At 35.8% G+C, this 13,928-nt stretch overlaps 1 protein-coding gene across 6 annotated transcripts in view; it reads left to right on the top strand.

Annotated features, from left to right (window-relative positions):
• Positions 1-13,928, top strand: part of MYO6 (myosin VI) — a 158,144-nt gene that overhangs the window by 74,604 nt on the left and 69,612 nt on the right. For all 6 annotated transcript variants that reach the window (XM_010855252.1, XM_010855253.1, XM_010855257.1 and 3 more), the window contains 5 exons: positions 1,270-1,325; positions 3,929-4,026; positions 4,366-4,530; positions 8,915-8,995; positions 11,749-11,929. In XM_010855252.1, the coding sequence (XP_010853554.1) occupies positions 1,270-1,325; positions 3,929-4,026; positions 4,366-4,530; positions 8,915-8,995; positions 11,749-11,929 (581 nt within the window). The remainder of the gene's footprint in view (positions 1-1,269; positions 1,326-3,928; positions 4,027-4,365; positions 4,531-8,914; positions 8,996-11,748; positions 11,930-13,928) is intronic.

Here is a 13,928-nt window from a genome sequence, read left to right as displayed (position 1 = left end):
TATAAATAATAGAGAAGGCAATGGCACCCCACTCCAGTACTCTTGCCTGGAAAATTCCATGGACAGAGGAGCCTGGTAGGCTGCAGTCCATGGGATCACTGAGAGTTGGACATGACTGAGTGACTTCACTTTCACTTTTCATTTTAATGCATTGGAGAAGGAAATGGCAACCCACTCCAGTGTTCTTGCCTGGAGAATCCCAGGGACGGGGGAGCCTGGTGGGCTGCCGTCTATGGGGTCGCACAGAGTCGGACACAACTGAAGTGACTTAGCAGCATATGTAAATAATATATATATTTCAGAAAACTTATGAATTTTTGCCTAAAAATTTTATGACAGTTTGATCCCTCTTAGTATCAGTATGACTAGAATGCTAGATTTCTAATTAAAAAAATAGATATGCAACAAACAACAAAGGTTGACTTTATAGCAAAGGGAACTCTAGTCAATACACACTGAGGAAACCAGAAGGGGACGAGACACATGTACCCCAATGTTCATCGCAGCACTGTTTATAATAGCCAGGACATGGAAGCAACCTAGATGTCCATCAGCAGATGAATGGTTAAGAAAGCTATGGTACATATACACAATGGAGTATTACTCAGCCATTAAAAAGAATACATTTGAATCAGTTCTAATGAGGTGGATGAAACTGGAGCCTATTATACAGAGTGAAGTAAGCCAGAAAGAAAAACACCAATACAGTATACTAATGCATATATATGGAATTTAGAAAGATGGTAACAATAACCCTGTGTACGAGACAGCAAAAGAGACACTGATGTATAGAACAGTCTTTTGGACTCTGTGGGAGAGGGAGAGGGTGGGATGATTTGGGAGAATGGCATTGAAATACGTATAATATCATATATGGAATGAGTCACCAGTCCAGATTTGATGCACGGTACTGGATGCTTGGGGCTGGTGCACTGGGATGACCAAGAGGGATGGTATGGGGAGGGAGAAGGGAGGGTTCAGGATGGGGAACACGTGTATACATGTGGCGGATTCATTTCGATATTTGGCAAAACCAATACAATAGTGTAAAGTTTAAAAATAAAATATAAAAAAATAATCTATAATGGAAAATAATTTCAAAAATAATATGTGTATATGTATAACTGAATCACCTTGCTGTGCACTGGAATCATTGTAAATCAACTGTACTTCAATAAAATGTATAAAGAAAAATATTTTTAAAAAGCCATATAATGCATGCAATATCACTGTCATCTAACTTTTTTTTTTATCCTGTATTTTAAACAGGTATCTGACTGAATCCTATGGATCCGGTCAAGACATTGATGATAGAATTGTTGAAGGTGATAGAACTTTTTAAATTCTTATTTTTTATTGTTAGATACGTACTGAAATTAAGAAGAATCCTCTGAGTAGTCTGGAATGTTCTCACAGAGATCCAGAAAACTCCAATCTCTTACAAATCTTTGCTCCGTTTTTATCTTGTCATTTACTTAATGTCGTTTTTCCCCTGACTCCATGTACACACTAAGAGGGCAGAGATTTTATAGATTCAGAATCCCTGGAATAGTACCTGATACATGGCATGTGCATTATCATTTATGGAGCTGTGAGTGAGTGAAAGGAATACATGAAGCCTTCTGGCCTCCTGTGCATTTTGTTGACCTTGTTTTAGTAAAGGAAAAAAGGAGAGGGTTATTTGGAATTGAGGTGCTGGGGGAAATCATTTTAACAAAAGAGTACACTGGAAGGCAAGAGGCTGTATGTCGATTTCCTTAAGCAGTCAGTGTCTGCATACCCTTAGACAGTCGTTCCATACCCTGTTTGGACTCTGCTGGTCCAGGCAAGTCTGCAGTAGCCTCCGGAGCACAGGTTCCTCTCTGGTCTCCCCTCCTCTAATCTATTCTCTGTGTGGAAGTTAGAATGATCTGTTTTGCTCTAAGCTCTTTATTGGCTTCATATGTCTCTCAGGGTTAAACCTTGCTCTTTGTGGCCAGGTACCTGCCTCTTCTGGTCTGATTGAGTCATTTTTCCTGTGAATCCTCATGCTTTAGTCACATTGGTCTCCTTGTAGTTCTTTGAGGTGTTTCAGGCCTCCTTGACACGTCCCTCACCACTTCCTCACTTTTTCCTACCAGACTGCTGCTGCTGCTGCTGCTAAGTCGCTTCAGTCGTGTCCGACTCTGTGCGACCCCGTAGACGGCAGCTCACCAGGCTCCCCCATCCTACCAGACACTCAGTATTTAATAATGATGATGATATTGACATGTGTGGGGTCCATTAGGTGTTGTCTGATTTGCTTAAAATGGGTTACCTAACTTACATCTTCACAGAATACGAGGTAGGTAATGTTTTATCCCTGCTCCACAGATGAAAAACTAAGGTAAAAAGAGTCTAAGTGACTTTCTGAAGAGTAAATAGCTCATCAGTTGTGGAGAAGGGACATAAAGACAGACATCTTAATTGCATAATCTACTAAGTGCTCTTTTTAATACTCTTGACATTTAAAAAAAAATTTCAGTTGAACAAAGATTTGTCAGGAGCCTTCATGCATTTTACTAGATCATGGCAGGCAGAAGTTACATACACTTTTTCACAATTATGTAAAATATCCATGTACATGAATATAAATTCTACTCTAATAAACATTTTTAAACTTTACATCAATAAGATTTTTCATATTTCTTGATATAAATAATTTTCTAATTTTATGTACAGTTCTCACTGAGGTATGGTGACACACCAAAGTATAATTGCAGTAAAGTGCCTTTAGTGAGAGAATTGTCGTTTAAAATTGAATGAGTAAATAAAAACAAATTAGGGATTAATTTAATGAAATACTAATCAATATTCTGACTTGATTATGTGAGGCGCAGATTCACTTGTGAATTGGATCTAAGCCTAGTTTCTGTCATGGGAACACACTGTGTGATATGTAACAGGCTGTAGTTGAGGACCAGTGGAAAGGGTTATTCCACATTTTCCTCCAGCCCCTTATTGGAGGATAGTGTATGTTAACTGGCAGGACCATAGACATCTTGAAGTGACATACATGCTAACATTTCTTTCAGTTTTAGTACTTTCTTACTTATTTTAGCAAGTGAAGCAACCTGGGAGTGATCTTTAACTGGATTTGGAGACTAGTTAAGCTTTCTACTGTGGACAGACAAAGAGAGATGGACTTTAGACTATTTCATAACAAATATTCGAGCAATAAACATATGAAGCAGTTTATGAGATTGTTGAAGGAATGTGTGAGTAAGAGTGACACTAATCTGGTATAATTATAGTTGAGACTATGGGGAGTACATGAATGGACTCTAGTAACTCAGTAGTGTAGAGTGTATGTGTGTGTGAGAGAGACATTATAAAATGAAGACAATTAAAATTTTACATTTGTTCATTGGTATTTCAAAAATTATTGTTCTGAGAACCTTTTGTAGGTAATTCTATAAACTGAATTTGTTAGGTTTTGTTGGATGTGCATGTATGTTAAATCTGGAGGTTATGTTAATATATATATTTAAAAGTAGGTCAACTAATAACATTTTGCCTGTATTTTATCATAGGAGGTTTGCTGTTTTCTGCTCATGTAGGGCTGATGTGGAAACTATAAAAATATTTAGAGAGTAATTTTTAAAGTTGAGCTATAAATTTTGTAATCTAATGACTTTTGAAAATTTCATCTTTGTTATAACACTTATATTTTCTTTTGATAAATTTTGAATAAATTTTCCATCTCTTGTACTTTAATAGGGCCTGACATAAGGGGAGTCAAGAAATATTTGTGGGATTTGACATTACAAGTGAATTCATTCATGTTAGTTTTTTGAGAATATTTTTCTAGTTATATGTATTTATTAATAAATGGAAACACTATGTATATTACTTTGTAATTTTCCTTCATGTTAATTTTTATGGCATATTTTCATTTCTTTTTTAATAGCTAACCCACTCTTAGAAGCTTTTGGAAATGCAAAGACTGTTCGCAACAATAATAGTAGTCGATTTGGGAAATTTGTAGAAATACATTTCAATGAAAAGGTAAGTGAGAGTGAGTTTTGGGTTAATATATTTGGGAAGTGTTTTTGGAAAAAGCAAAAGGTCTTGATAGAATTGGTAGTGTACTTGAACTCATGGCAAATATGTTAAAATTTTTCTCTTACTATTAGATATTTGGGAGAATATATATGTTCACTGTGATCTGTGTAAATTCTAAAGCTTATGTTTTTTTAATAGTTATGTGTTTTTCCCCTTTATTTGATAAATATTGCAACCTCTTTGATAGACAAATGGTTATTAGGAAAGATAGTTTGACACTGGTAGGTTATACTTTAAGACTTCAGATGCAAAACCATAATTTCTCTCTGTTTTGTTTTCTAGAGTTCAGTTGTTGGAGGATTTGTTTCACATTATCTTCTAGAGAAATCTAGGATCTGTGTTCAAGGCAAAGAGGAAAGGAATTATCATATCTTTTATAGGTTATGTGCTGGTGCTTCTGAAGATATTAGGGAAAGACTTCATTTGAGCTCTCCAGATAATTTTCGGGTAGGTTGGATGAAAAGAAATTTCATACAGTTTTTGCAAATTGAATTGTCTTCTATTCTAAAACTTAATTCAGTGGATTTTGATGTCTAGTTACATATAACTTACCTTAAGTTCAGTGTATTGTGAATAGAGTGACTTCTGTAATAAGTGGATCTGTATGGAGGTTTACTGCTCAGTTTATAACACTATATGAGAAGATACATAATGGAGTAGATAAAAGGAAGGATGCTAAACCAGTTATATCAATTGGTTATCAATTTATCTTCAGTAAGTAGTTTATGATAGTTCTGTAATGCTAGCTTTACAGTTACCTTTGACTTACTTACAAAAAAAAAGTTTGACCACTGAATTAATATTAATAAAAGATCCCTACTTGTCTTCCTTAATTCATTTCAACAAATATTTATTGCTTACCCTTTGGGTACCAGGATTGTGACATAGTTAAAAAGATAAATGATACACAGTTCCTGCTTCTGAGCAATTTAGAAACTGGTGGAAAACATGCACACAATTTTGACTGATACGTTAAATGAGCGAGAGAGATGTATAGGAAACTGATAATTTTGGAAAAAACCTTACTGGAACGATTGATGCTTGATCAGAATCCTGAGGAATTTTCAGGTATTAACTAGAGGAGGAAACATGCAAAGGGTATTCCTGGTAGATGCAAAAAGATAAACAAAGAAAGGCAAGAAATAGCTTAAAGCAAAGGACAGGAAGAATGGGAGTTGAAGCTAGAGAGTTTGGTCTTTTTTCTGTAGTTAGTAAAGAGTGGTTAAAGGGTGTTAGGAAGAAAGTTGGATATCAGATCTGTACTTAACTTCAGGTTTAGTATGGAAGATAGCTTTAAGCGGGGGGTGGGGTGGGGTGGTAGAGGAGGGGATGGAGATAAATTGCAACCATGGATAAGTGAGTTGGGAACCTGTCGGTGACATAGCAGTTACTCAATGCCTGAATTTGGTTTAGTGATGGCAGGGTTACTGAGGAGAGGATATGTGAAACAGGAGGTAAAATTGACATGACCTGGAGACTGAATTAGGTAAGGAGAAGGCGGAATCTGAAATTATTTTCCAGGATTTGATTAGGATAACTGGGTGGCTATAAATACCATGTTGGGGCCAGATGGAAGATTTGTGGTGTGTAGGATGCGTCCAGTTTTGGAGTCTGTGGAATATCCAAGTGGAGCTGTTCAGAAGACTGTTGGGTGGGATAAGATCAGGTCAGAGCTGTGGGGATAGGTTTGTGAGATGTCAGTACACTGATGATAGTTAGAACTGTGAGAGTGAGGAGATGAGATTGTGCAGAGATTGCATAATGTAGAATAGCATGTGCCAAGATCCAAACTCTAGAGGTAAAGAGGATGAGTAAGACGAGCTGTCTAAGAAAGGAAGCCCAAGTGGAGTTGCGAGAGAAGCATGAGGAAATCAGGAATGCCAAGGATCACAAGTCAGTGTTCAGTTTCAGGAAGTGGTGACTGGGAGTGGTTAGTGTAATTTACAAGTTCGCAGGTGGAAAATGGCTTCCCTATTTGGGTCGTGAGAATCGTGGGGGACAAGTCGGAAGTGCAGTGGGTGTAAAGTTCTCCAGGTGATTCTCATAGTCCTTTTTGGCCAGTAGTCCTCCACTTGAGAATCATGACACACATTTATATTTAATGATTGTTCTGTGTGTGTGTTTGCAACCTGGCTTCTTTTTATTACTTCAATCAATTTCTTTTAATGTATATTTGGACATTTAAAAACTCTGTTGTTCTAAAATGCTGTATAACTGCATCTGTGTATGTAGTTCTGCAGTGTTTAATCTTCTCCAGTGGTGGTGGTGGTGGTGGTGGTGTAGTCGCTAAGTCATGTCCGACTCCTGTGACCCCACGGACTGTAGCCCTCCTGGCTTTTCTGACCATCGGATTCTCCAGGCGAGAATACTGGCGTGGGTTGCCGTTTCCTTCCCTAGGGGATCTTCCGACCCAGGAATTGAACCCAGGTCTCCTGCATTGCAGGCAGATTCTTTACCAGCTGAGCTATGAGGGAAGCCTTTAACCTTCTCTAGAACTCACCAAATTAACTGGAATTTATTAGTTGCCCACAGTATCTTGATGACAGTAGAAGAGGCATTTCTCTACAGTGACTTTTAGAAAAAGACTATAAATTAATATGACTCACATGGAATTTAATAATGTTGATGTGGCTTTGTCAACACGGAGTTAAGGATAAAGTGACATGCCTGTTGTCTTAACACAGTGTTTCTTTCTACTTGGGGGCTTGGGAACGTGGTTTCTGTGTCTCAGAATGTAGTCTTTCCTGGCACAAGGAAAGCCACCCCAAGAGGGCAGCCTCTGAAACACTTTATCAGGTCAGAGTTTCCTGTCCCTGTGGTGTGACCTAGGGGCATGATTTCCTCTTACAAGGGAGTCCTTTTGGTGGTAAGAGGAAAACTAGAGGAACAGCATTAGCTCTTACTTAAAAACATCTGCCGTCTTGGATCTTCCTCTCTGGCAGGTGGACATGCATCTCTATATTCCTTCCCCCAAATTATCCTGCCTTAGAGTGACTTCGAGTCTTGGTCACTTCATCAGGTTTTTCTCTGGTTTAGTTTAGGCCTCGAATTATAACTCGGGGATAAAGTTGTAAAGACAAAGGAGAAACTGCAGTAGGGTGAACACTCCCCCCGCCCCCCAGATTTTTTTGTCACTGCTGTATACAAATTAGTGACTCTATCCAAATCAGTATACAAAGAATTGTTGAATTACATCTGTTCAAAAACATCCATATTAACTACACATGTATTTTAGAAAATAAAAGGTTAAAAATGCTTGCATTATTCAAAATTTTGAAATATTTTTCGCACATGTTCCATGGAAGCGTTCATTATAGTCATGCAGGGATCTTTGAATATAAGTAAGGCTTGGATAGAATGAGAATGGGTGACTAGAATAGTTACAGCTTTCTAGTTACAGAAAAGTTAGAAGAAACAAGTATTGTTCTTAGATTTTAATATTAAGTCCATCTGTCCAAAAACCTAGTACTTGATAAAAACAGTTGCAGTAGGTGGATAAAATTCTTGCTAGCAAAGAAAACATTAGTTTTGGGTCCATATAGTTAAGCTACTATTATCCTATTAAATAAAAGAGCTCTTTTTTGAAAGTCAGTTGAAAATGCTTACCAGTATTATCCCTTTTATTTTATTCTTTCCCTCAAGGTTTTAGTCTGCAAAGAAAAATTCATTGGATATTATTTTCTGGTTTTAACTGTATTTTAATATTTCATTATAATGGTGGGAGATAATGCGTTGATTATCTTCAGTATTTATCCCTAAATCATTCAATTTACTGTAAATTTTTTCTTGATATCTGTATAATTTAATCTTGGAATTCATGTCATGGGAGAGTAGAATCCTGCTGCTAAGTCACTTCAGTCGTGTCCGGCTCTGTGTGACCCCATAGACAGCAGCCCACCAGGCTCCCCCATCCCTGGGATTCTCCAGGCAAGAACACTGGAGTGGGTTGCCATTTCCTTCTCCAATGCATGAAAGTGAAAAGTGAAAGTGAGGTCGCTCAGTCATGTCTGACTCTTTTCGACCCCATGGACTGCAGCCCACCAGGCTCCTCTGTCCATGGGATTTTCCAGGCAAGAGTACTGGAGTGGGGTGCCATTGCCTTCTCCCTAGTGACCTGATTTAAGAAAAGCTGAGATGTTTAAACAATTTTCTCATCCTGTTCCCTGTGCTCTTCCTTCCTGAACAACCCCCACCTGTTAAATGTGGGTAATAGATTCTGCTGAAGACCAGTACATTATTTTCTTTTCAGTTGTTTCCCTTGTTCTGGGTTTTCAAAGCACTTAATCTTAAATTCTGGGCAGGGAAGTAAATCATTGAGGTAAAAGCTGAAATTGTTATTTGAATACCTGTGAAGGTTCATAAAGCAAATGTAATTTATGTACAGTTAGTGTTAACTGTTGGTCAGTCTGATCTGATGAAAGGCATGTTTTGAAGGACTGATTGTAAAAACCAGAAAATAAGAAACTCAAGGATATTATTTGTTAATTGTTCAGAATTTAAAGTATTATTCAAAATATTAAACCACAGTGTGGGTCATATCTTGTAAAGATTTAAAATTGCTCCCTTTTAAAAGTAGGAAAGCTTTGTGGTACTGTTTTTTTTCTGTTAATCATTTAATTCAACTTTCAGATTAAGAGTTTTACCATCCCTGGTTTGATTAATAGAAGTAAAGTGTTTATGATGTACAGAAGTACTGATTTTAATTGAGAGATTAAATGATAATCAGGTTATGTGTAGAAATGGTTAGCACTTTTGGATAGATTGTGTTTGCCTTTGTGTTGTTTTCCTGTGGATAATATTGTTAATGATATTTTAAATTTCTTTGTCATAGTATTTAAACCGAGGCTGCACTAGATACTTTGCTAACAAAGAAACTGACAAACAGATTTTACAGAACCGAAAAACTCCTGAGGTAAAGTAGACTGTTAAAACAAATTATAATCTTTAATGCAAAAAAATTGTGCTGAAAGATACATTCTGTTTTTATTCTGAAGCCCAAGTAAGATTTCTTACTTTAGGCTTATGCATAAAAAACCTTCACAGTCACTCACGCTTCTCTCGCCCTGAAACACTTGATTCCTCTTTTGCTATCTCTAGAAGCTGCAGGTTCTGGGTCTTCTTGGTGGGACCTCAGTGCACTTTTTTTCCTGTTATTTTCCAAACATGAGTGTATCAAATTGCCTAAAAATCCTTTGCTAACAGCTTTGAAACTTACTCTCATATTAACCATTAGGATTAAATATACAATATGCTCTTTATAATTTATTATCTGTGTCAAGGCTGAAATGAGCTTTGATGTACACAAAGAGTGAGCATTGTTGTGAACTAGTTCTTATGTGTTATTGTGATATTTCTCTTTAAAGCAGCATGTTTCTGTAATTTATTATGAAAAGTTTAGTTTTATGTGTAACTTTTACTAAATTATTGTATTTCTAGGATTAATTAAATATAATTATACCATTAAACATTACTTTTTTTTTATTCTTTTTTTAATATTTTTTTTAATATTATTTTATTTTTCAACTTTACAATATTGTATTGGTTTTGCCATATATCAAAATGAATCTGCCACAGGTATGTAAGCATTACTTTAAAAGCATAAAATCCTTAATCTAAAAATCTACAACCTTTATAAATTTTATAAGTGGTAAGTGGTATGAAGGTGTAGCTACTCAGGCAGCTTAAATTATGAAATACTAAGTCAGGATTAATTATAGGGACTGGTTAATATTGTCTTTATTAATTTTTTAAAAAGATTTGAGTGTGTAATTGAACAAAATTTTATTATATTCAGTTTTTAATGTCTCTGCATTTGAGTTAGATGCATTTGAGTGAGTTAGATGTTTTTGACTACTTTCAAGATAGTGAGAATTATATCTTTAATATATTCATAGAAAAGAATAGAAAACAAATAAAAATCCCCATTATTTTGAATTCTAAACAGATGAGTCTGCAGTTAATGTTTGTTTAAATTGATATTTTATTTATTATTTTAGATACAGATGTCTGAATTATAAATTGTAAACATCCATGGTAGAGACTTTAAGAAATGACATTATTACTTATTACAGTATTCTCTTTTGTTATGATAATCTATCTTTTTACAAGGTACCATTGAAATACAGAAATTGTATTACTTTCACTAAGATAATTGGGACATTCCCTAGTGGGATATTGCTGCTATCCCAAAGCTAAAAAACACATACATATATATACTTAATCTTCTGGCGTGGGAAAGACTGAGTGGAGAGGAAAGAAGACTATTATTTTACTTTCCAAAGAATATTGCACTGTTTGTACTCTCTTAAGAAGAAAATGTTCACTTTCTGATTCTAGAGTCACCATACATTGTTAAGAATCTTATTCACATTATTGAGTTTATATATAAAAATATGTAAGTGACTAATGGATTTAATATGTTTAAATTACTTTTTATTGTTTTCTGTATCAGGAGGATGAGGTGATCATTTTGACTATTCAGAATTCTTTGCCTAGTTCCATTGGCGTGTCTTTAAGCTGTGTGTAATTTTTAGGAGAATGCAGTATTTTTAGTCTGCTATAATAGCAATATATTCACAGACATTTGATTAGAAACAGTTTGCAAGTGAAGTAACTGATCAATTGCAAGACTAAAAATTCTGCATGATATGTGTTTTCTTTTAAATTTGGCTGCATGTTGTTGTTTGCTTCTTTGAAAAATAAAATTAAATTTCTTTGTCTAGACATTTTCCAGAAATTTTACACATGCATAATTTAACATTTTAAAGACTGTGGAAAGGCAGCTACAACTTTAGCTGGGAAGCAGTTGGCAACCCGGAGGAAAAAAAGACTCTCCTAGGGATGTCTAGAATGGCCAGTTAATTCCGACACTGTTACCTCATGTTTAATTTTGCTTATTTATTCTCAAGTTCTGGAAAATTGCTAGTCCAGTCTTTCTGTGTCCAGTAACTTTTGTTTTTCCTCCTTCTAGTTTCTGCAGGGCTGACTTTTCTTCCTTTTTCTGAGTTTATTATAGGTTCTAGTAAAGAACACATTAGATGAACATTCTTTTAAGAAAGAAAGCAAATTTTCTCTTCCATTTTTTCTGAAATATTTTCAGTCATTGCGTGAATTCTTAGCATAAGCATAATGCTTACTAATATACTTTACCTCATATATACTAATAGATAAAAGCTTAAAAATTAATTCCCAGGCCATGAAAATTGTTGTTAGACTTTCCACTGTTCACTGCTTTTGAATACTGGTACAGCTCAGATTTAAACTTTTATGACAGTTTTTTAAAACTTCAGTTTTTTTTGATCTTTGGTTTTATGTTGATTCAACCACTGATATTTCCTTCATTTTCACTCAATTTATATATTTATATAGTATCTTATCTTTAGAGTTAAAACTGTAATTAAATTGGAAAACATCTCATTGCATTTTTGACTGAAATTTTTATGGAGACAGGTGTAGATTCACACATCATTGAAAGAAATAATATATAGAGCCTGTGTACACTTTGCCCAGTCATTCAGTTTTTGAATGTGTTGAAACACTAAAGTTTTCTGAGTGACACATTTTATTTTTGCATGTTACATAGAGCGTTAGTAGACCTTGTGTAGTTGTGTTGGTGATACTTAAGCAGTGTAGACCACAGTTAATTGATGTTTTCTTGTTTTGTAGCATCTTAAGGCAGGTTCCTTGAAAGATCCTTTGTTGGATGACCATGGAGATTTTGTTAGAATGTGCACAGCCATGAAAAAGATTGGCTTGGATGATGAAGAAAAGCTTGATCTGTTCCGGGTAGTAGCTGGGGTCCTGCACCTTGGGAATATTGATTTTGAGGAAGCTGGCAGCACTTCAGGTTGTTTTTCTTTTGTGTGTGATCTTTTTGTTTTGTTTTAAAAAGAAGTAAAATTCGAAGTTCTGTTATTTAATTGTATATGTACCTTGACTCTGTGCTAGTTTGTTAATCCCCTGCATTTCCAGACTACATTGTGTCACATGATGAAACTTGCAACTGAAGGGTGCTGCATTTTTGGTTATTGTGAGATTTGTTTTTGAATAAATCAGTGATACTGGTGAGGAATAAACTCATTTTATGAAGGATAAGTAACTGACTACTAGGGTCATATTTGGATAAATTTTTGGACTGATGATAGTCTTTTCCAATAAGTGAACAGAATAATCCTCTACTATCTTTTAAGGTATTTTGATATTTTTTCTGGTTCACTGATCTAAACTTAGATTAGTTAGTTAGGATAATTGAGTATGTAAAAGCCCATATACATTATTATCGGAAATGAAAACAAGTTAAAATTGATGCACATTGAAAAAGCATTTAAATGCCTTCATGATACAACTTTTCAGCCATATTGTTTCAGTGTCTATGTAAATACCAAGGCTTCCCTGGTGGCTCAGATGGTAAAGAAATCTGCCTGCAATGCAGGAGACCCAGATTCAACCCCTGGGTTGGGCAGATCCCCTGGAGAAAGGAATGGCTGCTCACTCCAGTATTCTTGCCTGGAGAATTCCATGGACAGAGGAGCCTGGTGGGCTACAGTCCATGGGGTTGCAAGGAGTCGGACATGACTGAGCAACTAACTCTTTGTATGATCTTAAGTTTGATCCATGAATGCGGTGGTTGGCTTATGATCAAATCTGACTAGCTGCCTGTTTTTGTTTTGTAAATAAAGTTTTATTAGAATACACAAAGGCATTTATTTATGTCTTATCCATGCCAGCTTTCATGCTGCAGTGGCAGAGTTGGGTAGTTGTGACAAAGACTGCCTGGCCGGCAAAGCCTAAAACCTCATACTTTAGAGGAAAAGATTATTGATTCCTGCATACATACATTGTTTTAAAAACATCAAAAGCACCATGTAACACAGTGATCAGTAATGTGGGCCTTAGGGTCAGATCCCAGAAGCTTTGTAAACCTTGACTTTTTCACTCATAAAATAATGAAGAGATAATCCCCAAGGGAAGTGTTTTTAAAGTACAGTTACCTTAGCAGTAGTAGGAGGGGGCATAAGAGGAAGGAAGAACATTAAAAAAGGAATGTGTCTGCTACGTGTAAGACCCTTCATATATTGTGTTTCATTGTAAACATCACAGTCATAATCTGAACTTAATAAAGATAATGAGATAGAGGATATTATCTCTGTTTTACAGAAGTAGGACCTTTGAGAAGTTTAAGTAGTATGGTCACTAGTGAAGTTGTAGGTATGAAAGCTGGTTCTCCTCACATTTGACTGACTCCGGTGTGTGCGATAACTGCCCCTCATTGCCCTCTGTCACTGAACTTTCTGAGCAGATGGAAGTCGACAGTCTTAATGGCTTTCAGACTGAGTGTCTGTGAGTCTGTGACCGCAGCATCAGATGACAGAGTATGGTATGTAAGAGTACGTTGTCTAGGGCTAATCTGTTCACCGTGTGTTACCTGCCTATGTGATCTGGGGCAGGAACTTAACCTCTCTGAGTCTCGGTTTCCTCACCTGTAAAGTGGGAATAATAAATACCAGGTCCAACCTCATGTCGTAAAGAGGAATAAATGAGTTGAATATTTGTAGAATGATGCAAATACTTATGCCTGCCATGTAGTAATCACTGTGTTTTTAATTCATAAGTAAAATAAAAATAGTGATTAATCCCAGTTTAAAATGAAACAAGCAAAAAGAAAAACCAGGCAATATCAGGTATATACTTAGTATGCATTAAAATTTGTATTAGTTTTTTTTTTGAGGGATTTGAAAATGTAATGAATGTTGGAGTACATTTTCGTTTGCTCTGTGGCATCATTATACCAAGGGAGCATGCAGGAATTCCAAGTATTAATAATATCCAAAAATGTTTAGTTAATG

This window comes from Bison bison, unplaced genomic scaffold, assembly GCF_000754665.1.
Source record: "Bison bison bison isolate TAMUID 2011002044 unplaced genomic scaffold, Bison_UMD1.0 scf7180017864362, whole genome shotgun sequence".
Lineage (NCBI taxonomy): Eukaryota > Metazoa > Chordata > Mammalia > Artiodactyla > Bovidae > Bison > Bison bison.
Note: the sequence above shows the minus strand (reverse complement) of the source record. Positions and strands in the feature narration are given on the sequence as shown.